Consider the following 27,151-nt stretch of genomic DNA (forward strand, 5'->3'; position numbering starts at 1 on the left):
ACACACATAGAAGAGGCACCAATAAGCAATGACAAAATTTTCCAAAAAGAGGCTTAGGAAGGTACTTCCTATGAGGCCTATGGAAGAAATCATTAGGGTTAGTGTGCATGACTAAAAAAAAATGTGATTCAAACATGAAGCCCCAATCCCCGATTATGGTAGCAAGAGCCAAGAGGTTACTTGCATGACAAAGTGTTTGACATGACCAAAGTTGTATGATGTGATGAATGTCAACCAATGTCAAAAAGATACACATTGTGGATATCAACATGGAGGCTTGGGTCACATTTTGTAGTGCATCACCACTTGAGAGAGGAGAGGCAACCTACATGCTCTACTCATGAAGGCATAGGGTTGATTACAATCCCAAAAAACATGGACAATAGAACATCCCCCTTATCTTTAATGTCAACACATATTGGGAAGAAAATGACCTCAAGTTTTGAGAAAGAGATTTTATGCTCTCCTTCAATTCAGTTATTTAGAATTGCCCTAATCTAGCTTTACAATATACAACTATTTGAGCCTACTTCTCACATTATTGAGCCAAAGAAGAGTAGCAAAAGAAGAGGTCCTATACACACTCTTATTTGACATAAACAAAGTCATAGATAATGAGATTACTTATTTGGAAAACAATGCTACTACCTTATTATCTTGAGTTGTGGGAGGATATTAATGCAAGGAGATTCACTAGTTGTCATCCCTTTCTCCCAATAGTACTACTAGCACTAAGGCTAGCTCTAAAAAGTTACATGATGAGCAAAGCCTGCATGGAAAAGTCTTTGAATCCACTTCCTCTAAAAACATAAAGGAGGTGAGAAAAAGGAAAGAAAATGAATTGATACAGAACAAGTGTACCCATGACCACATCATCTAGGGACCCTCAAGTTGGTTGCATCCTATAACCTTGATCAATTGGCTTCATTCCTAATTCCCAAGTCATTTTCCCATGACACAATCTCAAATCCCATCAAGGGTAGGATAAGATTTGGTCACCTAACAGATTTTTTTTTCTTCTTCCTCTTCTTCTTCTTCTCTCTCTCCCTCCCCACCACCATTCTCTCTCCTCTTCTTTTTGCTCTTCCTCCTCTTCTTCTTCTTCTTCTTCTTCTTCTTCTTCTTCTTCTTCTTCTTCTTCTTCTTCTTCTTCTCTCTCTCTCTCTCTCTCTCTCTCTCTCTCTCTCTCTCTCTCTCTCTCTCTCTCTCTCTCTCTCTCTCTCTCTCTCTCTCTCTCTCTCTCTCTCTCTCTCTCTCTCTCTCTCTCTCTCTCTCTCTCTCGTTCTTCTTCTCTTTCTTCTTACCTCCCCCCCTCTCTCTCTTTGTCCTTGATGTTAATTCATTAGAGAGAGAGATGGTATTAGTTTTACTAAGTTATTGTAAGTCAATTGTTAGTTGGTTAGTTTATGATATTAGTTTGTGTTTATGTTGGTTAGTAGGTTAGTTGGTTAGATGGCTAGAGAGAGATAGAAATATGGTATTAGTTAGTAAGTTATTGTAAGCTACCTATTAATTGGTTAGCTATTAGTAGGTTCTCTCTTTTTTTCTCTTTCTCTCTCTCCCCCCACTCTCTCTCTTAGTTAGTTAGTTGGTAATTTGGATGTTTGGTTAGGTAGTTAGAGGGAGACAAAGTGAGAGAGAGAGAGAGAGAGAGAGAGGGGTAAGGGTTAGTTGAACTTTGTTAGAATTAGATCTAGGAGTTTTCACTATTTCAAAATGTTGAAAATAGTTTATCCCTCAAGATTAATGCATGCTTTTTGTCGAGTATGGAGGCTTCTACTGTTGAGATATCGAGCTCCACTCGTGATATGCCAGGGTGACCGTTGTGCATTTATGTCACCGACTTGTCAGTTTGTAGATGCGGTTGGTACACCGCCCATGAATAATAGCTAGATGACAGCTATCCTTATCTACTCTAGTTCGTGGCTCAGTTAGTATGCCACCTTAGTTAGTTGAGTTTGGTTTGAGACCCATATATAGGGTTCTTCTATTTCTATGTACTTGAGTTCTTTTGGCTTACACAACTAAGAAGAGGAAAACTGTTTTCAGCCTCCACCTGTGTGTGTATTCCCCCATTGTGCAAGCAAGAAAGCTACAAGTGAGACTCCTTCCTTCTCTCCCACAATCTTAACATGGTATCAGAGCCTTGTTCGTGGTAAGGAGCTCAAGAAAGCAAACCAAGTTCGCGGTGTTCTGGTAAGAGGACCAGTGTTGCTTTCATTTTTCTGTTTTGGGAGCAAGTCTCTGCAGGTAGCACAGCCGGAAAGTGCAAGAGTACATTGTCTCAGATTGAGACGCCCTTCGCGGTGTACCAAGAGGGCAGTATATGCTGGGGGACGGGTCTTTAGTCTTTGGTTGCTCTGTTTTTTTTATTTGAGGCCATTTCGGGGCCTGTTTTGGAGGCGAAAGTTTGCATCGTATGCCTGTCCGCAGAGACCTTGGGAGTTACAGAATCATCCTTGTTGCCTATTGATGCAAAATCGTCACTAGGAAGTGACTGTGTGGTCAAATACCACTTTCATCAATTTTGCAGATTTGCCCTTGTGAGGCTGAAGCTGTGTTCTTTGCAGTGATAGAATTTTTTGCAATGTTTTGTAATGGTGTCTGATTCTCTTTCACTGATTGTCACTGAAAAGCTTGACAATAACAACTTCCAAGCATGGAAGTTTAGAATAACAAATTTCCTTATGGGAAAAGGATATTGAGAATTCGTTGCAGGAAATGAAGAAGAACCATTTCTTCCTGATGTTCCCAATCAACAGCAAATGCAGGCATTTAAAGCATGGCATGAGAGAGCCAGGAAAGTTATGTACTGGCTGTCTATCAGCATTTCACACTCTATGATTGTGCATATTCAAGATGTAAGTATGCCAAAGGAGGCATGGAATACTTTGTCAAAAATGTAAAACACAAATACGCAAGCTAGGAAAATGCAGCTCAAGCAAGAGTTGCACAATGTGCAAAGAGAAAGTATGACCATCAATGACTACCACATGAAGGTGAAGAAGATTGCAGATGCACTTGTTTCCATTGAGTCGCCAGTGGAAGATGATGATTTACTTTATGTGACCTTGAATGGTCTAGGAAAGGATTATCTACAGTTCCGAACATCCATTTCCGTCCGTGAAAGATTTCCTGATTTTGAGGAGTTGATTGCTCTTCTAATTTCTGAGGAGCGGAGAAATGGTGGTGCATCTTCTTTAGGAGGAACTTCAAAAGAAGCTGTCTTCTACTCAAATGTTGGAAGAGGTAGAGGCAAAGGTAGAGGAGGCCGATCTGGAGACCGTGGTAGAAATCAGAATATGCAGTAAACTCAAGAAAACCAGTCCTATGGAGGAGGACGTGGTAACTCTAGAGGTAGAGAGAGCCAAAGAGGTCGTGGTGGATGGCAAAGAGGCCAAAATGCAAACAGCAATGTTGAATGCTACTGCTGTGGTAAAATGGGTCATATGGCTAAAGACTGCTATAAAAAGTAGAATGACATCATGAATGGAAAATTACAACAAGGGAATTATGCATCTTCTAGTAGACAGGGTGATGACAGAAATGAGTATTTGTTTATGGTGCAGCACATGACCAATTCTATGACAAGTGTAGAAGAAAGAAATGATGTGTGGTATGTTGACTCAGGTGCATCAAACCACATGACAGGTCATGCAGAATGGATGCAGGATGCAAGGAAAATGGAAAAACCATGATTTGTGGAGACTGTTGATGATACTGCATATCCTATTGTGCAGATTGGAAAATTTTATTTGTCTATGCAGGATGGGAAAAAGAAATACATGTCAGATGTATTTCATGTCCCGAATATCACCAAGAATCTGGTTTCTGTTTTGGTCAAATGGTTGAGCCGGGCTTGCAGGTCAAATTTAATTCTCATGGATGCTTTGTTGAGGATATGAAAAATAAAGGTCGCTTGATAGCAAAAGGAAAGAAGAAGGGCAGAATGTTTATGTTGGATGCAGACATGCCTAAATTGAGTGCAGCAATGTTTGCACATGGGACCGGTGTAGTTGCAGATATTGATATCTGGCATAAACGCATTGGTCATGTTAATGTACAATGACTTAAATCAATGCAAGCCCAAAATATTATTGCAAGATTGCCTAAATTCAAGGTTGCAGAAATGCATAAGGTATGTGAAGCCTGTCAGTTTGGAAAACAGGCAAGGAAACCATTTCCTAGACATGTTCAAGAAAGTAAGAAGCCATTGGAATTAATCCACTCTAATGTGTGGACTACTAAAGCTGCATCTCTTGGAGGCTGTCATTATTTTATCACTTTTATTGATAACTATAGCATAAAATTTTAGGTGTATTTTATGAAAAAGAAAAGTGAAGTTTTTGGGCATTTCAAAACTCTTAAGGCTATGGTTGAAAAAGAAACAGGCCTGCAAATAAAATGCCTAAGGTTAGATGGAGGGGGAGAGTACCTCTCAAATGAGTTTGAAGGTTCCTGCAGGAACATGGCATAAAGCAACAATATTCATGCAATCATACCCCACAACAAAATGGAATTGCAGAAAGGAAAAACAGGTATATTGGAGAGGTATCTCGTGCCATGCTCAACGAAAAAGACTTGCCAGATTTTTACTGGGCTGAAGCAGTTGCTACAGCAGTCTACATAATGAACAGGACTCCCATTGTAGCAATACATGGGATGACTCCAGAGGAGAGGTATACTAGTAGAAAACCAAATATTTCTCATTTGAAAATTTTTGGTTGCATTGCCTATGTTCATGTGCCAGATGAGTTGAGATCCAAGTTGGATCCAAAAGCTGAGAAGTGTATCTTTATTGGTTACTCTCTGTAGCAAAAAGGGTATAGATGCTATAACCCTTCTACTCGTAAGTTTACAGTGAGCAGAGATGTTGTTTTTGATGAGATGAGTAGCTGGTATAAACCAGTAAATGTGATTGATAATGTAGATGCACAAAATGGTAATGCTACATAGAATTCACAGCAGCAGTCACAAGATATTAGTATACCTGGAGTGTCCTCTAGCAGTGGTTCACATTCTTCGCCATGAACAGGTAGATTGAGATCAAGAGAATCTTCTCAAAGCAATGCAGATGGTGGTATGCAGGTATCATGAACCTAGAGTATGGTCTGACAAGATAGGACAGTATCTTGTCACTATTGGCTTTCAGATTTTCAAGGCAAATTTTCACTTTATGTCATAAAAACAAAGAAATATATTATACTACTTGTCATTTATGTTGATGATTTGATTATGACAAGTGATAGTGATGAAGATATCCTTCATGTGAAAATGCTATTGAAGCAGAAGTTTGAGATGAAGGATTTGGGAGAGCTGCGTTATTTCTTGGGCATGGAGGTGATTAGATCACCAAGTGGGATACAGCTCTTGCAGAGGCAGTATGGATTGGACATGCTGTCCAAATATGGAATGACAAGCTGTAAGCCTATTTCAGTTCCTTTGGAGCAGAATGTGAAGTTGAGCACAGATGCAGGTGAGCTTCTGGAAGACCCTACTATGTACAAACGCATAGTAGGAAGTTTGATTTATATGACTATTACTAGGCCAGATTTAAGCTATGCTGTTGGATTGGTAAGTTAGTTTATGAAGGCTCCAAGGAAACCGCATTTGGATGCGGCTAGACGCATACTGAAGTATGTGAAGTCCACATTGCAGTATGAACTACTTTATGAGACTGGGGTTCAGATACAGTTGCATGGATACACTGATGCTGATTGGGCTGGTAGTATTTCTGATAGATGATCTACCAGTGGATATGTGTTCTCTTTTGGGAGTGCTACAGTTACTTGGAGCAGCAAGAAACAGCCTACAGTTGCCTTGTCGAGCACAGAGGCTGAGTATAGGGGCGCAGCAATGGCTGCATGTGAGGTAGCTTGGTTGCATAAGCTACTTTATGATATGGATCAGCCTATAGATGGGCCAGTTGTCATTTATTGTGACAACATGAGTAGTATACACTTCGCAAATAACCCAGTCTATCATGCTAGAACAAAGCACATTGAGGTGCATTATCACTATGTGCGGGAGAGGGTTTTACTAGGTCTTATTGATCTAGTTTATGTCAGCACTAAAGATCAGGTAGCTGACATATTTACGAAGGCATTGGGCGCAGAGAAGCTGCACAAGTTCAGAGACCTGCTTGGCATGTAGGAATTGGGATTGAGCTCAAGGGAGAGTGTTGAGATATTGAGCTCCACTCGTGATATGCCAGGGTGACCGTTGTGCATTTATGTCACCGACTTGTCAGTTGCAGATGCGGTTGGTACACCGCCCATGAATAATAGCTAGATGACAGCTATCCTTATCTACTCTAGTTCGTGGCTCAGTTAGTATGCCACCTTAGTTAGTTGAGTTTGGTTTGAGACCCATATATAGGGTTCTTCTATTTCTATGTACTTGAGTTATTTTGGCTTACACAACTAAGAAGAGGAAAACTGTTTTTAGCCTCCACCTGTGTGTGTATTTCCCCATTGTGCAAGCAAGAAAGCTACAAGTGAGACTCCTTCCTTCTCTCCCACAATCTTGACATCTACAACAAATGTATATGTAGAAGATGTTATATAGTGCACTTCTAACGTGCAAATGAATATATGCAAAATGAAACAAGTCACAAGGAAGAAGTCTATTCATTGTGCACTCAAGCATGTTGAAAGGCATGATACTTTTGTTGGTTTCTTGAGGATCATTCATTGCTTGGATGGGATTGAAAAGCAAGTTAAGACACTATTTTGGCATCAAAAATCTTTGATTTCTCTTAGTAAGAACATTGGTGACCAACTACTACAAGGATTGAGAGATATATTGGAAGAGAAATATAAAGGGAACCTTGTTGATGGAGTAATGATACAAGGTAAGTTAGAAGAGATCAAGGATTATATAAGTGACATATATGAACATATTTGGAAATATTGGTGGTTACATGTTGGATATTTGAATGATCAAGAAGAGAAGCTAAAAGACCTTCTTGATGGTGCAGGTCGTATAGAGGATGGAGCATGTGATTTAATTGCTCACAAGAACGAGAGCTTAATTGCAAAGGAGAACATTGCTCTTAATGTGCAACTTACTTATTTGAAAGTTTATCTTAATAGATTTTCACCGATGTTAACGTAGATGAATCGCCATGCAGGTTCATCTTCTTGCATTGGAGAACATTGCCCTTGATGTGCAGCTTGCTTCTTTGAAAGTCTATCATAGTAGGTTTTTGTCAATGTTAACCCAAGCTTTTTTGCTACAGTTTGCTTGATATATGCAATCTCTACAAGACTTCTTAAATGAGCTATTTGATGAAAATATTCGTTTTGAAACACATTATTTATCTCTTGCAAATTATAAAACTTGTTTAAAACCATTTTAAGAGTCCCTCTTTCCCTTTATCTCTCTCTTGATTACTATATAATTTTACTACAAGGCTTTCATAACTTGGATTAGATTAGATACATGCACTTGCCATGTACTCAACGAAGTTATATGAATGGGCAAAATGTTTGTATAGTGTTGTGTGTAAAACAAAGCATGCCCAGAGTGTTCTTCAGTAAGTCTCAACTGATCTGGGTGGCGAAGTAAGGGCACTTTCAGTAATTACTTCCGAGATAAGCACATTGATGAATCTATTGGTGAATGATATGTTAGTATCGTTCTAGGGGCTTGGAGATGACCATGAGCCTCTAATTTCCCAGAGGGGTTGTCGATTGTCATTCTTATAGTTTCAAGTGAATGTTAGTATGTTTAATGCCTTACTGTACAATTGAGTCATCAGATAAATAGTTACAACTAAGGAGGAGCATTTGCTTAGGGTGAAACTTATAAGGTCTTATTGTCTCGCATATTTTAAAGTGCTTGGGCCAACACTTTTTTGTGATAATATATGCTTATTTTTTGTGAAGCCTGAATGAAACGTGATAAGATATGCAATGCTTTTGATGTAACAAAGCATATTTGAGTAAAATGTATTGAGTATGTACAATATGATGTCTCTTTCTTGAGGTTTATATGGAGCAGTTTTGATAATCCAGTGATGGTTGGTATATTTACATTTGATATTTAATATCTGATATTTGAATATGCGCAATACATTTAATTTTGAAAATTGAACCATACCTTTGACAAAATATGTTAATAATGGTTTCTATGGTTACATGTTTACTTTGTTTTGTTTGTTAGGTTGGAACAGATCAATCATGCATGTGTTTATGACTAAATTTTCTATCTCACCAAAAAGGCTCTCTCTCTCTCTCTCTCTCTCTCTCTCTCTCTCTCTCTCTCTCTCTCTCTCTCTCTCTCTCTCTCTCTCTCTCTCACACACACACACACACACACACACACATTAGTGAGCTCAAAATCTTTATAAACCATATAAACATTTATTGAGGTTTATAGGGAGCAATTTTGATAATCTAGTGATGGTTGGTATATTTACATTTGATATTTAATATTTGATGTTTAAATATACACAATACATTTAATTTTAAAAATCAAACCATACATTTGACAAAGCATGTTAATAATGGTCTCTGTGGTTGCATGTTTGCTTTGTTTTGTTTGTTAGTTGGAACAGATCAGTCGTGCATGTGTTTATGACTAAATTGTCTATCTCACCAAAAACTCACTCACTCTCTCTTATCAGCAAGCTCAAAATCTTTATAATCGATATGATTAGGCTCTAAGTATTGACTCAAATACATTGACTTGATATTGTGTGTCTTGATATTTAATATTTAAATATGCACGATGCATTTAATGTGCCAGTACACATATGTTGAGCCATGCCTTTGATAATATATGTTTATAAGAGATTCTATGGGCATCCAATCAATACGGGCTATTCATATCGAGCAATTGGCAGAGACTATGTGTTGTGTGTTCATAAGGGTGTGCTTAGCTCCACAAGGTGTGAACGACGGTGGATTACCATGCTTAAGACTCGTAGAGGGGTTTTCGATCATGACAAATCCATTCATCGAGATGTTAAAAAACCTACTTTTTCATCTCGAGAGATTCCAAGTAGTCATCATGAACTAGGACAAAGAGTTTGGTATAGATCTGGCTAATGCTTTGCCTTCACCGGTTGGTTGCAATGCCCGACATCACATGGATGTAGAGAATCGTGTGATTGGTGAGTCATATAATGTTCTAACATTCAACTTCCAAAGAGGGATTTTAGGTCATGATAGAACCATTAGGGGATGTCGCTAGAGGATGCATAATGTTTAGAATATGCCTTTTCATGTTGAGATTGCAAGTGGTAATAATGAATTGGCTTAATGATAGTTTTGAGTGAATTTGACTAATGCTTTACCATCAACACGTGGTTGCAATGGTTGGAAACACAATAATGTGGAAAATCATGTGATTATTGAGTCACATGTTAATAATGTTTCAATGTCTAACTGCTAAAATGGAGGAAGTTATAATGGAGTGATTTATGAGAGTGTGTCTTACTATGTTGAAATTGTAAATGAGGATAATGAGCTAGTTGAACAGCATGTTGATATAGATTTGACTATGATGCATGTTGATCTTGTCGTGTCTAATATTTAAACATCGACAATGGTTGTGATAGTGGGAATCATTGCAATGTCGAAAATTCTGTGGTTAACGAGTCACATGTTAATCCCCAAAATTGTGGATTGTACTCCATTTTACATACTTTGCCTCTGCAACGAATGTTCATCTAGCAACAATGGTATTGCTAATTTAGGAGCCGGATGTGCATTCCATGGGGAGTCTTTCTGAAATATGTGAGAGGTGTTTAGCTAAGTTGTAGAGATGTGAGACTCAGGTACACGGGTCGATTTTGTTTGGAAAGCAATGTTGTTGAAATGGAAAAGTAACGTTACCACCGTTGCAATGTCCACCACAGCCATTACATGATTTGTTGCATCGTATGTATCCTTAGAGTAGGATATTTAAAAATAACATATGAGCATACAATATTGCTATTGCGTTTGTATCTCTCGGAGCTAATGTTGACGAGTTGCCTATTGTCAAGAATGGTTACATCTTTAGAGTGCATGGCTATGTTTATCATCGTATAGGTCCTTTGCTTTTTTATGTCCAATGTCAAGAAAGACCAAGATTTGCACAACTCTATGTTTATGATACTGAGCATGAGTTGTTTAATCGGTTGGCGGTTATGCATAATTTGTTACCAAATTTGCTTAAGGAGTTGTATGATGCATGAACACAACATATATACACAAGCTTTAGGTATGTGGATATGCAATTACAAAATAATCCCATGCAAGAATTAAGAATGAGTATTTTTGGTATTCAACGAACCAACAAAGAGTACTTGGCTCTTATAGCAACTAAGGTTGCAACTTTCATATCGAGACAGGGTAATGAGAATACTCTTGATCATCGAGATTTTCATGTTTACACTCGAGGTGGTTGATGTGTTGCTACTTCAAACTTGCATAGAGTATATATGCGAATGCTATATGTCATCATTTTTCCTATGGGAGAGACAATTAGCATGTAAAGGCTCCCTACATTATTGTCAATATTTATGTTAATATACATGAATTGTCCAATAAAAATTGTGTTATCTAAATGCAACTTTGTGCATTCAGACTTTAGATACGTGAAGATACTAAGGTGTGCATATTGTGCAACAATCAACTATTGCAAGAGTTTATTGTTGATGCTTATTGTAGTATAGAACAGTGCAACTTAACTTGGTGTCGTCAGAAACAATCAGTGTTGCAATCAGAGGCCTACAAAGTCTTGGCTAACATGTTGGGGGCAAACTATAATAGGTCAATACAAATTATTGGTTTCTATATTGGCAAGCGGATAGTTTTACCGTCATCATTTACAGGTGGGCCAAGGCACATGTATCAATTATATCAGGATGCCATGGCTATAGTATGATGCAAGGGGAAACCATATATTTTTATAATAATGACATGCAATCCAAATGTTTGGAGACAACTAATGCTTTGTTACCTTGACAAATTGCTTATGACCATCCAGATTTGATTGCTCACATGTTTCACAAAAAACATGCTGATTTGATGCACACATTGTTGCGAATGACCTCTTCGAAAAGGTTGCGGGCTATGTGAGTGTGATTGAATTTCAAAAGAGGAGGCTAATACATTCTCATACATTGCTAATTTTAGAGTAGTCTTTCGAACCTTCTAAAGCATGTCACTATGATAGACTGGTTTGTGTTGAGTTGCTGATAGAGTTAAGTTTCTAGCTTTATTTGAGATAATTTCAAAATGCAACATTCATGGCCCTTGCCAGAGGATTAAACCCTAAGAGTCCTTACATGAAAAAGGGCAGATGTACTAAAGACAACCTGCAAAAATTAGCGGGCATGACAACGATTGATAGTTTTGGCTATCCCATTTATCAAAGGCAAGATGATGGAAACTCTGTGTGATAATAAATTGTAATGTTATTGATAATCAATGGGTTGTTCCATATAATCCTTACTCAAGGAAGAAATACAATGCACATTAAATGCGAAGGTGTGCTCAATAGTAGCGGCTATTAAATATTTGTGTAAGTATATGTATAAGGGGCATGACCTTGCAATCATCAAATTTTGTGTTGGGATTGATTCAACACACAGAATGGTGGCAATGTTTATGAAGTAGAATGGTAGCAATGTTTATGAAGTGGATGAGATTCAAGGTTATTTGGATGCACGATATGTTTTTACCTTTAAGGCATATTGGCAGATCTATGATTACCCATTGCACAATGAAAAGCTTGATATACAATGTTTACAAGTACACTTTCTTGGTGAGAATTATGTGATGTTTTGAGATATATATTATATATCAAATATTGTGTAGAATGAAGACCTCTAGAAAACTACTCTTACTGAATGGTTTGTATGCAATCACATTCATCTAGAGGCTAGAACTATTCACAATCGAGACTTTCCAATGTATAAGGTGTGAAATGCATGACATAAGATGTGGACAAAGAGGAAGCATGGGAATACATGTGATCCAATGTATTTTGTGGTGTCTACCTATGGTGAGCTTTACTATTTGCAAATACTTTTAATGTAGTGTTAAGGGTGCACTTATTTTGAAGATCTGCATACTATTGATAATGTGATCTATGATACTTTGAGGGATGCTTGCATTACAAGGGGTATATTGTAGAGTGATGATGAGTATGCTATGTGCTTGGAAGAAGCTGCCTCTGTGCAAACCAATGCTCAACTTTCACATTGTTTGCTGCAATTTTGGTCTTTTGTGAGCTAGCTCGGCCTGGCCAGCTATGGAAAAGATTTTTGGTACCAATGGTAGAGGATATCATGTATAGGTTGCTTCTAGAGCATGTGCACATCTCTCCTGGTGTTTTATAGTATGAGGCATCTAACATGGCTTTGTTACATCTCCGATACCTTTTACGCCACATAGGGTGAAGACTCTCTGATTTTGATGGGTTGCAAAAATCTGGTCAATCAACAACTGCATGCTAACTGCCTTTTGCATTATGAATATGCATACGTCACATTGAAACAATGTAGGGTTTTCTAAATCTATGGAGGTAATGTTGAATGAGGGATAAAGAATTGCCTTTAGTGTAGTTATGGATATTGTTGATGCAAATATTGGGGATATATTCTTTTTGGATGGTCCCAGTGGATCTAGGAAGACTTTCTTGTATAAGCGTTTACTTGTGAGGATGCGTAGTGGTGGCTGTATAGCATTGGCAACAACATCATGTGGCATTGTTGCCTTGCTTCTACCAAGTAGTCGTACAGCTCACTCACAGTTTAAAATCCCATTAGAATTAAATAATCGGTCCACCTATAACATTCATATTCAAAGTGACCGTGCTTAGTTGTTAAGACAATCAAGCCTTATTTTGTGGAATGAGGCTCCTATGATCCATTGATATGCCTTTAAAGCAATTGATAGAACTTTGAGAGATGTTATGAGTTGTGATAAGCATGGTGAAAATGTTATTTTATTTGGAGAGGATTTTAGGCAGGTCTTGCCAGTTGTAGTAAATGGAATATGTGAGGATATTATTAGTGCTGCATTGTGTTACTCTAATTTGTAGCATTATGGCAGGATGTTAAGGCTATTTGAGAATATGCAAGTGTCAACAGTTGGTAATGTAGTGGACAATGGGTTTATTTATTAGATTCAAGGAATAGGGGATGGAGTAGGCATATTCGAAAGTTGTGATAAGTTGTGTGTTCCACTTAGCATGGTGTTAAAAGGGCACTTTATCGAAACCTTGATTGTTAGTAGTGTCTATAGTGATATGTCCAATGTGGGTGGCTATACAATGTATTCCAGTGAGTGTGCTATACTTGTGTCGTGGAATACAAAAGTAGCTACTTTGAATACTCATGCGATGCCAAGGGAGGTTAGACAATATTATAGTGCAGATTTGATTGTAGAGACAGATTACTCATTTTTGTACTCTGTTGAGTATTTAAATATATTAGAACTTAGAGGTGGATTTGCTCCTCATTTATTGTTGCTAAAGACAAATGCACACGTTATTCTTCTTGGAAACCTAAACCCAAGAAGGGGTATATGTAATGATACATGGTTGATATATAAGGCTTTCAATATAAAAGTGATAGATGTTGAGATAGTAATGAGGGTAAATGTAGCTGAACAAGTTTTTATTCCTCGAATTACTTTTATTTCCAATGCTATACAATTGCCATTTACTATGAAATGGAGGCAGTTTCCCATTTGATTGGCATTCTCTATGACAATCAACAAGTTGTAGGGATAAACTCTATCCATTGCACTAGGGTTTATTTAAAGGTGCTAGTATTTATACATGGTTGATTGTATGTTATATTTTCAAGGGTAAAATCTTCGCATGGTGTGAAAGTCCTATTCGGTGAAAAGGATGGGGATATGGCCACAAACATTATATACAAGGATGTACTTCGGAAGGTGTAGTGATGTGCATTGCTTTTTTTGTAGAGATGTAGTTATTGATGACTATGTAGGGACATTGGTTTGACATATATGTGAATTGCTCTTCATGCCATATTTGGTTAGCATATTCTCTTTTGAAAGTAGATTATATTTCATGTTTCACTATTTATTTGACTTTTATAGATGCATATCCTAGAAACTTTTACAGATGCATATCCTAGAGTGTCACTATTACGTAGCTTTTAACTATTAAAAGGAGCTATAATGCATATTGTGTGCAGTAACGAGTAACGATATCATAAGAAGAACGCTTTGCAAGAGTTGTCGAGCATTTATATGATGATGTTAATATTAACATTAAGCTCTCAAATTTTATTGAAGTTGTACATTGTGGATACACGTAATGTTTTCGGGTACATATATACGAGGTTGACCACAAGAAGAGGTTTCAATGCTCTTATATTAATAAGATATCGAGGTATTAGTTTAAGGATTTGGATTGTTTTGTAACATTGTATCAATGCTTGTCAGTACCCACCACTGATTGGTTCATAAATGTTTGACCATGTATTATTATTTTTGAAATTTGTTAGTTGTTCCATGTGCTTATATTTTGATTTTGTCCAAATGCAAGTGCTAAAAAGAGAGGTAAGACTATCACATTCCCTATGTAATTACGAGCAGAAACTGTAGGATCAACCCTTGCGTTGCCTTCACATGTTTTGCTCAAAGATGAAGATTTTACTAATGACATTGTCTTTTTTTGTTGGCATCGGCCATTTACATGTAGTACTTGGAAACATTCGGGGGTGTGTGGACAGAAAATAAGATGTCTTAAACTTAGCCTTCATGGCTTGTTATTGGAAAGTGGGATGTCTTATACCTTCCCTTCATAGCATGATCGATGGAAAGTGGCTAAAGATATTGGCCTCAAGCTCTACTTCACATGTGAATATCCTACACTTGGAGATAAAACGATTTCTAAAAAAAGGAGACACTTTCATTTTGACTAGGCCTCTTAGAGAAAGTCCTTTTGTAGTGCTTGGTCTTTATTTCAATTACGATCCATTTCAGTGTAACATTGATGTTTCTAAATATAATGCTAAGCAAGCATGTGATTCTTTACATTCATATAAATATGAAAATTTGTAAGTATGTCCATATAAGAGATTGTTTGTATGTTTGGCATTCTATGTTACAAATTTTATAAATTACTTTTAGTTTTAAGTTTAGAGAGAGAGAGAGAGAGAGAGAGAGAGAGAGAGAAGACAAGAGAAAATAAAATAAAACAAAAAATAAAGACAAAGAGGGAGAAAGATGACTTAGAGAGGGAGAGAGAGAGAGAGAGAGAGAGAGAGAGAGAGAGATAAAGCAACTTAGAAATGGAGAGGGGAAATAGGAGAGAGAAAGATGAGAAATGGATTATTGAGCTTACCACACGACAATTTTGCTTGCCGCTTTCTGGCTAGTCTAAGGCTGTTCAAGTCTCAATACTGACGACAGACCTCTAGTTTCAAATTCATATGAGGTATATTTTTTGTGTCAAGTGCCATACGATCTTATTCAGTTAATAAAAGCTATGAAATGTTATATGCTATTGTGAATAGCCTAAGGCTGTTCAAGTCTTAGTACCAACAAAAAACCTCTAGTTTTAAATTCATATGATGTCTATTTTTTGTGTCGAGTGCTATATGATCTTATATTTAATTAATAAAAACTACAGAATGTTAGGTCGCTTTAGGGCAGCTGGCAGGAACAGCCTGATGCTAAGGCCCGTTACACACCGGTCCGCAGCCGCCCACGAATACTAAATCCAGCCAATGAGAAGGCCGGATTTCTAAAAGAGGGCTCCCCCCTCTTACACACACATGGCGCCCAGCACGTCGTCTTCAATGCTCCCCCCGCCCCCTTTCTGCGTTCCGCAGGGCAGGGGAGCTCCCCCATCCTGTTCCGTCCTCGCCTTCTCTGGTCCATCGCGATTGGTCGAAGCTCCTCTGTTGGTCCCATGGTGGGCTCCAGGACAGAGTGGGCTCCAGGAACCATCCCCGTTGTGCTGTAAGAGCCCGTTCCCGTTGCAGGTTTCCGTTGCAGCGCAGCCCGTTTCCGTTGCTGCCGCCATGCTCATCTGACAGAGAGCTCTCTGTTTTCTGCTGTGGGCATGGGCTCCAGGTAGGTGCACCCTGTGGCTGTTGACACACAGGGAGCCGTTGATACATAGGAGCTTCCCTGTGTTGCCCGTTTCACCACATGCATAAATGTATACATCGTGAAGGTTCATCTCTCTGTATTTTTCTGGATTCATCATCCCTCTCTTCGCATGAAAATGTTCACATCGTGAAGGTGGGAAGGCATATTTCAATCTGATGCATCCAGCCAGGTCTCTCTCTCTTCCAGAAACCAGTTCAGGGTTTAATCATGGCCAGTTGCTTGCATATAATTTAACCAGTTCAGGGTTTGATCATGGCCAATTTCTTGCATGTAATTTGTAGGCTTCGCAGGTGATTTGCAAGCTTCAATCGAGGGTTTTCTCATATCTCTGGCTCGGAGGCAGAGGTCTTTATCAGATCGGTACTTCACAACATTCATAGGTATGCTCTCTCTCTCTCTCTCTCTCTCTCTCTCTCTCTCTTTGATTGCCCTGGTAATTATTAGTTATGATAAGAGCATTAGTTATAAGGAAGGTATGATATATAAAAAATAAAACAAGGCACAAGGAATTTGTAGATTGTGTAAGTCGAATGTTGAAAATGCCTTTGACATATCCATTTTGTATAGCACTTAGGGCTTTTAAGAAAATATGAACTATCTTAAAGGTTGAGGACATATTTACACACATAATGTTTTGTAACACTCGAGAAGTAGAACTTAAGATTTGATGAATACATGCCTTCTCATTGGCCGGATTTAGTATTCGTGGGCGGCCGCAGACCGGTGTGTAACGGGCCTAAGATTTGATGAATACATACCTTCAGCACTCAACCCATACTCAAACCACTAGGCTATAACCCCATTGGCTCTCTTGTCCTTGAGAACCACTAGGTTACAACCCCATTTACAATCTTAAGTGTAAAAGGGTATGGGCTTGAATGGGGTACACACTAGTTAACCATATATAAAAGGGTATACTTTAAGTGCATGTGGCTCTCGGGTTAAGAGTATCTATATGAAGTCTCGAGTGATTGTCACTCGAGTCAAGAGCCATCCTAGTATTTTGGTGGACTTGAGTTGAGCACTTTAGAGATGTTCACTTGAGCACATGGCTTGATTGTGTTGTGGCTCCTCTTATCTATGGTAGTACTCATACCCTACAAGAAAAATGTGCTCTCTTCTTGCCTTTTGCTTGATTGGTCTATGTGTGCGAAGAGGAAGAAACATTAATTTCTTTTGGATTCTATGCCATTGCACGTAATGGGTGTAATTAAACTTTAAGTTAAATTACTCGAGCAGCAAATCTGATGGTGATTGTGCAAAGGTTGTGGTTATACGGACAAGTAGTGGTTGTATGGCCTTAATTATTCTTTATTGGAAGTAGTGACTGTTATTGGGTTGAAACATGATTCACTAGGTACTTGGGCTAAATTACTTGGCCTTAATTACGTTACGATGAATCCTTTCTTAGTTCCGCTATATATGTTTGGCATCTATTACAGGTTGACAATGGCTAAAACATCTTGTCTATTTGTACATCCCATCATTTTGTTTGAATCAATGTATATGTATAATGTTTCCTTTTCTTTATTGTTCTTTAACCATATTGTTTGATATATGTTCATCGTTGCAACGAATCCTTTTTTAGTTCCGCTATATATGTTTGGCATCTATTACAGGTTGACAATGGCTGAAACATCTTGTCTATACATACATCCCATCATTTTGTTTGAATCAATGTATGTGTATAACATTTCATTTTCTTTATTGTTCTTTAACCATATTGTTTGATATATGTTCATCATTGCAATAAATCCTTTCTTAGTTCCGCTATATATGTTTGGCATCTGTTACAAGTTGACAATGGCTAAAACTTCTTGTCTATACATACATCCCATCATTTTGTTTGAGTCAGTGTATATGTATAACATTTCATTTTCTTTATTGTTCTTTAACCATATTGTTTGATATATGTTCATCATTGCAATAAATCCTTTCTTAGTTCCGCTATATATGTTTGGCATCTGTTATAGGTTGACAATGGCTAAAACTTATTGTCTATACATACATCCCATCATTTTGTTTGAGTCAGTGTATATGTATAACATTTCATTTTCTTTATTGAAATCAATTATTGAAATGTAAATTAAAAAAAATGGAGTGCATTATGTGAAGAACAATAAACTTGTCTATACCTCACAATCAATTATTGAAATGTAAATTTAAAAAATGGAGTGCATTATGTAAAGAACAATAAACTTGTTTGTCCATTCACATAGTGTAAATGATGAATCAATTTTCATGCGTAAGGTGGACGATTGGAATGGATTCTCAAGAGAGCACTCCCATGGAAGAGTATCACCAGTTTGTGTCTCAGATGAGCCAAGATGCAATATCCAATAATGACTTCATGTACTTTTCGAGCCAAAGTGTGGGTGTTCCAAACCACATGCAAAGTCACACCGCCATTGGCAATATCCCTATAAATGTGTTTCCAAACCGCCCTCCTTTGATCAATCCTCGTCCTCCTCAATTCGTACCTTTCCAACGACCAAGACAATTAGGTATAGAGAGACCCACAACAATACACAATAATGTATTTCTTCGTCCAGTTGCACATAGTCCTCAACATGGTCTCTCAGCACCATGACAACAAGAACCACAAGCAATAAGTTCTTGTGATGCCAACCAAGACTCATGTGAAGAGGTTGACTTGGTTCAGGCTCAAGAACCAATGGTTCCACCTTCCGAGAATGCCACCAAACAACGTCCACGACGAACATCATCGGAGTCTGATGCTCCTAAACCTCCTAAACCAAAGAGGGCGCGGAAAGGAAAGAATCAGAACGACGGTCTTGAGACACAAGATTATACAATAGCCACAAAAAAACCATTTGCGCAATGGAAGGATGCATGGACAGTACAACTCATTCACATCCGAGGATCCATGAGTGTGGAGTTCTCAAAGCCACCGAAGCAAGGAGTGGATATATGGTCCAAGGTTGCCACCCAGCTAGCATCGCTATTTCTAGAGTTTGACAAAGATGGTGAGGCATGCAGAAAACGTTGGGGACGCATTTATGAGTCATACAGAAAGGATAAGGCCCACAATGCCATATTAGGCAATGATCGCATAATCATTTGTCAGTGGTATGATATTGTGGATGAATATATGTGGAATCGTGCCAATGTTGTTAGCGATGCACATGCCTCATCTGTTGGTGGGTTGTCTTCGTCAGAAGACAACAATACATCAGTCTCCAATGATCAAGGTGACCACACCCAAGAAGACATTGGCTCTAATGAGCCTTCGAAGATCGTGCATGATCAAACAACCAACCAAGGAGCACGCAATAAAAAGGGTAGAAAGATAGTGGAGTCTCTCAGTGACATGGCTACCACCGCCCGATCAATATTAGCCAACCAAAAATCAAACCTTGAGGAAAAAAAAACATTTGAAGAGCGCAAGCTCGTTATCATGGACACACTTGCCTCCTCAGTATCTGGTCTATTAGATGTAATCAAAAGTCTTAAAAAGGAATGATGAATTCAACTGTAGATGAATTTTCAACTTTTAAAAAAACAAGTTTTTTATTCTGCCTTCATATCTCTCTTCAAGTGTCTCATAAGGTTTCGTCTAATCTTTTGACAGGTGAATGGACGACAAAAGTCTTTTGATAATGTGTGTCATCGGTGTTGTAGTCGCTATCATAGCAATGTTTCAACTTTTGTTGAGTAATTTGGATGACGGGGACAATGATAGCATGCTATTGCATACTTTGATGGAGTGCATGGCTCGAGGTTACGTTGCACGTCGAGCCAGGATAGGTCAGCGAAGGCACGATCGATGATCATGTTGGGCTTATCAAAGACCACAAACTTTTATGGAGCAGGGGCTTATGGGGAGTTATACAAACCGAATGTTTAAAAGCAGGTTACGAGTTAGCATGAGTACATTTGAATATCTCGTCGCGAAATTAGCACCACAAATGCGACGCAAGAATACGAACTATAGAAGGGCAGTACCTGTGGAGAAGCGGGTCTGTGTCGCTCTGCATCGCTTGGCAAGCGGCTCAAGTTTGGGACTAATAGCCAATTTATACGAAGTCTCAACTTCGTTTACACAACTGGCTGTTTTGGACTTTTGCGATGCACTGTGTGCTTCTGGGTTGCATAGTGTATATGTAAAGTGGCCTTCCCCACAACAAATGCAAAAATATGCTAGTGCATTTCAAGCCCTTCGAGGCATACCATATGTTATTGGTGCAGTAGATGGTAGTCATATACCCATAATTGCCCCAAGGGAGAACCACGAAGATTATTTTAATAGGAAGGGCTTCCACTCTATTATTCTACAGATAAGTGTGGCTGCCAATTGTGTTGTTTGGGACTATGACGTTGGCTGGGCAGGTTCTATGCACGATTGGAATGTTTTTCAACGTTCAGACCTAGGAAAACGATGCACAAACAAAGCTATGGGACAATACTGTCTACTAGGCGATTGTGCTTATCTTGCACGCTTTTGGATGCTTCGTCCTTTCAAGGGTAGTAAGGATGGGCTATCTCCGGAACGTTATTATTGGAATTACATACAATCAAGTACTCGTATGCCAGTTGAAAGGGCATTTGGCATCCTTAAGGCGCGATTTCGTATATTGTTAAAGAGATGTGACATGCTTTTACAAAATGTCCCAAAGATGGTGGCAACATGCATTCTTCTACATAATATATGCATTGTGCATGGAGATGGTTTTGATGATGCATGGATACATGAAGCGACAGCAGAACTTGATAGAGAAAGTAATGCGGCTCATCAAGACATGGACCAGCAAAATAGTTTGAGGAATGGATTAGTGGAGATTGCTATGCTAACTAACACAGGTACCACACAAGCAATACAAAGAGCTCAAGCAGCGGAGCCAACACAAGAGGCAATCCATCTTGGGGGGGCATCTCGAAGAGATAACATTGTTCGAGCCATGTATCAAGAGAGGGAGAGCGCAAATGTGAGAACAATATTTGGTGATTCTGACTCTGCGGAGGAGATGGTCGACGAAGACAATGGTGAGTAAACACAATCACATCCAAGTAAGTAATTTTCAGCCATCCTTGCATGTTTTTTTTAAGTTTTCTGTCATCCTTGCATCTGTAGTGCAGGTGGAAAGGTGGAAAGAGGGGTGGTGTGCTAAAAAAATTTCCCTCTTTCCACCTTTCCGCAGAGAGCTCAGTAGAGCCATGCCTCAACAACATGGCGAAGGGGTTCAACTCCCCTGCTCACTTGGAAGCGAGTGAGCTTCCAAAAACATGAATAGTAGTTACCATAGAAACAAATATATTGGCGCAGAAAGCAATGACGCAATAAGGTCATAATCTTGGAGTTCTTTGGTAGGAAAAACCTCAGATTCATGTTTTCAGTTTTTTTGGTGCCTTTTTTTAAAGGTTTATTAGTCGATTTAAAGTGTTTAATCAAGCATTCTAAAAATAATTATTATGAGAATGATGATCAACATTCGTAGCGTCCCTTCATTCTCACATACAATTCAGGAAGTGTCCGCTGGTAGGTGGTGGCCGGTGTGTAAACTATTGTGGACGGAAGATGGATGGACACTTATTGATAACGAAAAATGTCCACTGCCCAGTGTGTAAGCAGGTGGCGGACAGGTGACCGCCCAAGTCAAATTTTCTTGTGCCCACAACCTGGGCACAGATTGGGCGGGCAATGGCGGTGTGTAACCACCCTAAGGGCTACAACGATATCACGAATTGGGCCTTCGTCTGCAGGAACCGAAGCCTTCGGTTCAGGTGACTTGAGGCACGTCCGCTAAGAGTCTTAGAGCAGCGACGGGAAAATCCTTACAGTCCCCCCCCTCTAACAGGCACTCTATCTTGGAAGGCCGACTGCTTCACAGGCTGCGGGGTCAAAATACCTACGCAAGAAAAAGAAGAAGAAGACGACGACCCAGAGAATGGTGCGAGGAGGAGGAGGCAGGAAGAAGATGAAGCAAGAGGCGCTCAAAGCGGAGCTCTTGGAGCAGCTTGAGGCCGGCCAATCCATCGTCAGGGTCGTGTCATTGCGTGGCTCCAACCTCATCGAGGTGTGCATTCTCTCATTTCACATCTCTGCTCCTCCTCCTCGCCGTTCCGTTCCTTTCCAATCTCAGATAATCGTCTTCCATTTTGCACTTCAGGTCGAAGACGCATATGCGGTAAGAACATTATGCCTCCTTCCGGCCAAATTCAATAAGAGCCTCTGGATCAAAAGAGGTATGCACTTTTAACCGTCTTCAACTGTACTTGCTGACTGATAAACAGAGAATAAGAGAAAGTTGCATAGTTGCACATTGGAATTAGGTTTTACAATTGTAAAGGAACCACAAAACTTACTTATATTTATGGGAGATGGTCACTCCCCTCTAGCTTGAGTTTGCTTTGCAAGTGCAAAAACATTGCAAGTGCATTGTGAGTTTGAATGGCATAGCCAAGCACCCAAATATCCATGGGAGCTTGCTTCAGGCCATAGAGCCTTTCACAACCTATGGACATGATCATCCTTCTGCTTCACATGAAAACAAGGAGGCTGAACAACATAGATCTCCTCCTTGAAAATGCTGTTCAAGAAGATAGTCTTCACATCCATTTGGTAAACTGGCCATTGGCGATGGGCCGCAAGAGCCAAAGTAACCAAAATAGTAGACATACATAATGTATGTGCAAAAGTTTGAGTATTGCAAGCCTGCCCTTTGTGTAAGTCCCAGGGCAACAAGCCCAGCCTTGTGCTTGTCCAAGGTGTCATCAGCCAAGTATTTGGTCTTATAGACCTACTTCACACTTTCGCTTCCCTAGTGCAAAACCAACTCCCAAGTTTGATTTTGGTTAATATGTCAAGCCCCTCCTGCATGGCATGATGTCAAACATCTTGTGCAAGAACCTCATCAATAGTGGTAGGTTTATGATCTTGCAAGATCCGTGACATAAGAGCATAGTTCACACATAGTAAACTACCTTGCCTAGCATGTATCTTGGCTGATCTCCAGGGGCGTGATAGTGTAAGAGGAAAATGATGTTAGAGATTTATTCATTCCCTAGATAGGCATTCTTAGTTTATTGTTGTACGGTTAGCACTCTTGGGCATTGTTATACATTTCTTGGATATATGTTGGACAGTTTTCTGCAGTTGTTTGGTGATTTCCAGCATTGTTGGGCAGTTAGGCTGGCCATGCAGGTTGTGTAGATGTGCCCGGCATAGGCATTTCAGTGCAGCATTATTTTATTATTAATTGTGGCTGCAATTGTTTACTTGCAGCAGTCAGCCAGTTTAAACTGGCTGAGCTGATTATTTTTTTATTTTCTTCATGCCTATTTATGGGCTGGCCAGCCTTTGGTCTTCTCCACTTTGGCTTTTCAGGTGGGGGAGAGATCATCTCGTGGAGATACATTCGATAGCTCGTACGCTTGTGTAATTATCTGCTCTCTTCATTTAACATTCGTTCACTATAGATGTGTTCTATTGTCTCTTTTCTCTCTTGTTCATTTCCGTTCAGCCAGGCCGTATGCTTCTGAAGCATGCGCTACACTTTGACATGGTATTAGGGCAATGTCCAAGGGCTTATTTATCGTGGGCAAACCTGAACGGGAGATTTCAGCACAACAAAAGTTTGTGTTTTCAGCGTGCAAGGGTGAGTAGAAGAGCTGTGCATTGACACAAGGCTGAGACGAACAAGTGAAGCATGGGAAAGGAGCAAACTTGTTGTTGCTCTAATGGGCTGTGTTTTTGGAGTTTGAGGGGGACTTTGAGAGAGCTCGTGAGGCTCTAGACCGTTCTACAACACGTGATGCCTTTAAGTTTTGTACTAATGAGAAAGCTAAGTTGGTGAAGGTATAGGCACATTGGGACAAACTGAATGCCCACATCTACTCCTTCCTATTTTTCTCTTGCACTCCGATTGTGATAGCTCACATCGAGTATAGTTGTTGCTCAGGAGATATGGTTGGAATTAGACCAATTGTACAATCACATGACTGTGATAAAGCGGTGTCTTTGGAGTTACAAATGCGGACGTTAAACCCATGCAAGTCCACTTCTATGCGGGAGCATGTCTATAAGCTTTGGCAATTGCAGATGTAGGTTCAAAATGCAGGGATGGTATTTACCATAGAGGACATCATGATTTCTAGCATTGCCGGGCAATCAAAGGCTAGCCACATAGCCTGTGTGCCACCATGTGACATAGGTATCTCGGTGCAACATTATTTTATTATCATTTGTGGATGTGGTTGTTTATTTGTAGTAGTTTGCCGATTTAAACAGATTGACCTGATTATTTTATTATTTTTTTCATGTCTATTTACAGGTGGGCCAGCTTTGGGTCATCTCCACTTTGCTTTCACAAGTGGTAGAGAGATTGCCTCGTGGAGAAACATTTGACACCGCGTGTATATATTTGCCTTCATTTCAGCATTGATTCACTGTAGATTTTTGTGTTTTGTTGTCTCTTTTCTCTCTCCCTCTTCTCTTGTGTTCATTTTCTTTCAGTTCGATCATATGCTTCCGCATTTGTTGCACTTTGACAAATGAGTCACGCCCGCATATTGCATAAGTAGTTAACACTACTGTGGAATGGCAACGGGGCTGATCCCTTTGTGATAAGAGTTTTAGAGGCCTCTGGTACTAGTAATGCATGTGTTGTTGAGAAACCAAGTCATTGAGTATATTTTCCCTACTTCATTCCTATTTTTCCATTTACAACCAAAAAAGGCTTTATTTGGATCATTATTTAGTGTCGGGTAGCCACTTGAGAGAGTTGAGATGACACTCAAGAGACTTCAATGGGGCCACTTGAGAGAGTTGGGGCACCACTCAAGATGGTTTGTTTTTATAAATATGGCACCGACTTCCCTCGTTCTACATCCCACACATTCATTTCTTCCGATACTATCTGTCAGAAGTGGAGCAGCGGTTGTGGGGTTGGTGGCCTTGTGGTGACTAGGACATTGAACACTTTTGTACATAGACCTGTGTTATTCTACATTCACTTGGCAACTCGTGAGAGTACATGCAAGTCATATCCTTCAACCATAATGAGCAGGTGCAGCTCAAAGAGGCATCACTTATTTAAATCCCGTGGTGTTGACTTCAATGCATATCACCTACGATTGATTGTCATTGCTTGTGTGTGTTATGGCTTTGCTTTTTTGGTATTATCTATACACAATCACAAAACACATTGTTTATTTATATATATGTTTATAAATCCATGTCACTTCGTGAGGATAAAACTTTGCTGGTTGGGGCGAGCAATTTCCTTTACAGCAACCACAGTCGAGATCCTTGACTCTCGGATTGATTTAGTGATTACTCATGATAAGGCATAGCCTAATGGTCTATACCACACGACCCGTTTTCTTACCAAGCCGACAACCGAGGGCTCCGTGTTCCATAGCTTCCAGGCATTAGTCACATCTCGAGAGCCTATTAACAATGAGTGTCTTTGCATTTCATCTCCCACGAGTTTTCTGAGTTTCTACAACAACATGGCATCTCTCGCCAGCTCACCTCTACCAACTCCCCACCTTTAAAATGAAGCCGTAGAGCATAGGAACTGGACAGTCATGGAGATGGCATGCTCTATGGTGTTCACAGTAGAGTTCCCTAAGAAACTTTCGGTTGAGGCTACTAATACTGCAATGTACATCCTCAATCAGTGCCCGACTGCGGCTCTTCCTCAAAAGACCATGTAAGAGGCATTCTTTGGCTCTTAGCCTGTCATATCCCACTTCAAAGTCTTCAAGTGTCGTGCATATACACGCACGCTTGAAGATAAAATAGGAAAGCTCATTCCCCGGGTTGACCTCCTTATCTTTGTCAAATATTCCTCCGAAGTGAAAGCCTACCATTTGTTTGGTCCTCAGACAAACAAGGTGATCGTTATGAGAGACATCACCTTTGACAAGAGGGATATTGTACAGTCCTTTGCATCAGATTCCAATCCCATTCCTCCTTGCACACCATTGGAGATCGTGTCTACTGAGCCTAGTCTACTACCCATTGTAAGCGGCTGCACATAGCAACTGCACTGCTAGGCAGCCCTTCGAAAGTGAAGATAGCACAAAAACGCAAGTATCTGATGTAGGGCTGATAAAGAGGGTGTAACCTACTTTAAACAACCTGAATCTACTGCAAACGAAGCCTAATGATGACGCCAGGTGAGGAGAGCTAACACCAAATGATGTAGGCTACAAAATGCCAAGTGAAGATGGATGCAAAAGCCATAAACCGTAATGTCCTCGCAAGGTGCGAATGCTAGTGGAGAGGATGGAAAAAGGAAACAAGAATATGAAAGAGAGTGATAGTGTTAGCAGAGTATTTGTCAGCTCATGTGTGAGTCTGAGCTTGATCTGGGCTGGGCATTTTTATTAGGTATTTTAGGTATTTTCTAGTGTGGCATTTTATGCCAGTGAAGCATTTTTATGCACCAGTCGGCCAGCATTAATGCTGTCCGACCAGCATTAATGCTGTCCGACCAGCATTATTGCTCCCCACTTTTTCAGCCTATTTATACTCAGTGGCTCCTCCTGAGTCAGTCACATCATCTTCACCATCTGCAGACTCTGTGGAGAGAGGAGCCAGTGCCAGTGCCCACACAGCCAGTGACTCACTGTTGTATGCGATTGTCTCGTGTTCAGATATATGGATTCCATTTCCCGTGCATACATCTGAGTTCTCATCTGTATCGTGTTCTTTTCTTTTCTCTTTTTGTCTTGTGTTTCAGCAGTTTATTTCAGCACAGATTATGCTTCCACCGCTGCTCCACTTCTGACATGGTATCAGTTTTCAGGATTTGTGTTTCTGCTGTGTTTTCTTGCTGATTTCAGGACTGTTTTGTACCCCTGCTGATCAGACGACTGCTGTCGCAACCAGGCGACCTGTTTTGGGGCTGTTTTCAGCCTACGTTTTTTGCAGTTTTGCCATCGCCTGCTGCCTACGCACCCTCTGCTGCCTGCGTTTTTCATCAGCAGCTGCTGGCGACAGTTTTCTACCTGCTTTTCTCCAGTTTACAGCCTGCGTTTTGCTGATTCAGCGTCTCTCGTGGCTGGGTGACTGTTACTTCAGGCCGTTT

The 27,151-nt window shown here is 39.7% G+C and overlaps 1 protein-coding gene across 2 annotated transcripts in view; it reads left to right on the plus strand.

Annotated features, from left to right (window-relative positions):
* Positions 1–21,790: 21,790 nt before the first annotated feature.
* The window catches only part of LOC148026808 (Nucleic acid-binding, OB-fold-like protein), a 53,605-nt gene continuing 48,244 nt past the window's right edge, over positions 21,791–27,151 (plus strand). The window contains exons 1-2 of one of the 2 annotated variants that reach the window (XM_087691340.1): positions 21,791–22,129; positions 22,223–22,298. In XM_087691340.1, coding sequence (XP_087547466.1) covers positions 22,001–22,129; positions 22,223–22,298 — 205 coding nt within the window. In that variant the 5' untranslated portion in view covers positions 21,791–22,000. The remainder of the gene's footprint in view (positions 22,130–22,222; positions 22,299–27,151) is intronic. The other variant, XM_087691339.1, reaches the window with a different exon arrangement.

The sequence above is a fragment of the Lygodium microphyllum genome, chromosome 13, assembly GCF_053477565.2.
Source record: "Lygodium microphyllum isolate KBCC chromosome 13, Lygodium_microphyllum_v1.1.10, whole genome shotgun sequence".
Taxonomy (NCBI): Eukaryota; Viridiplantae; Streptophyta; class Polypodiopsida; order Schizaeales; family Lygodiaceae; genus Lygodium; species Lygodium microphyllum.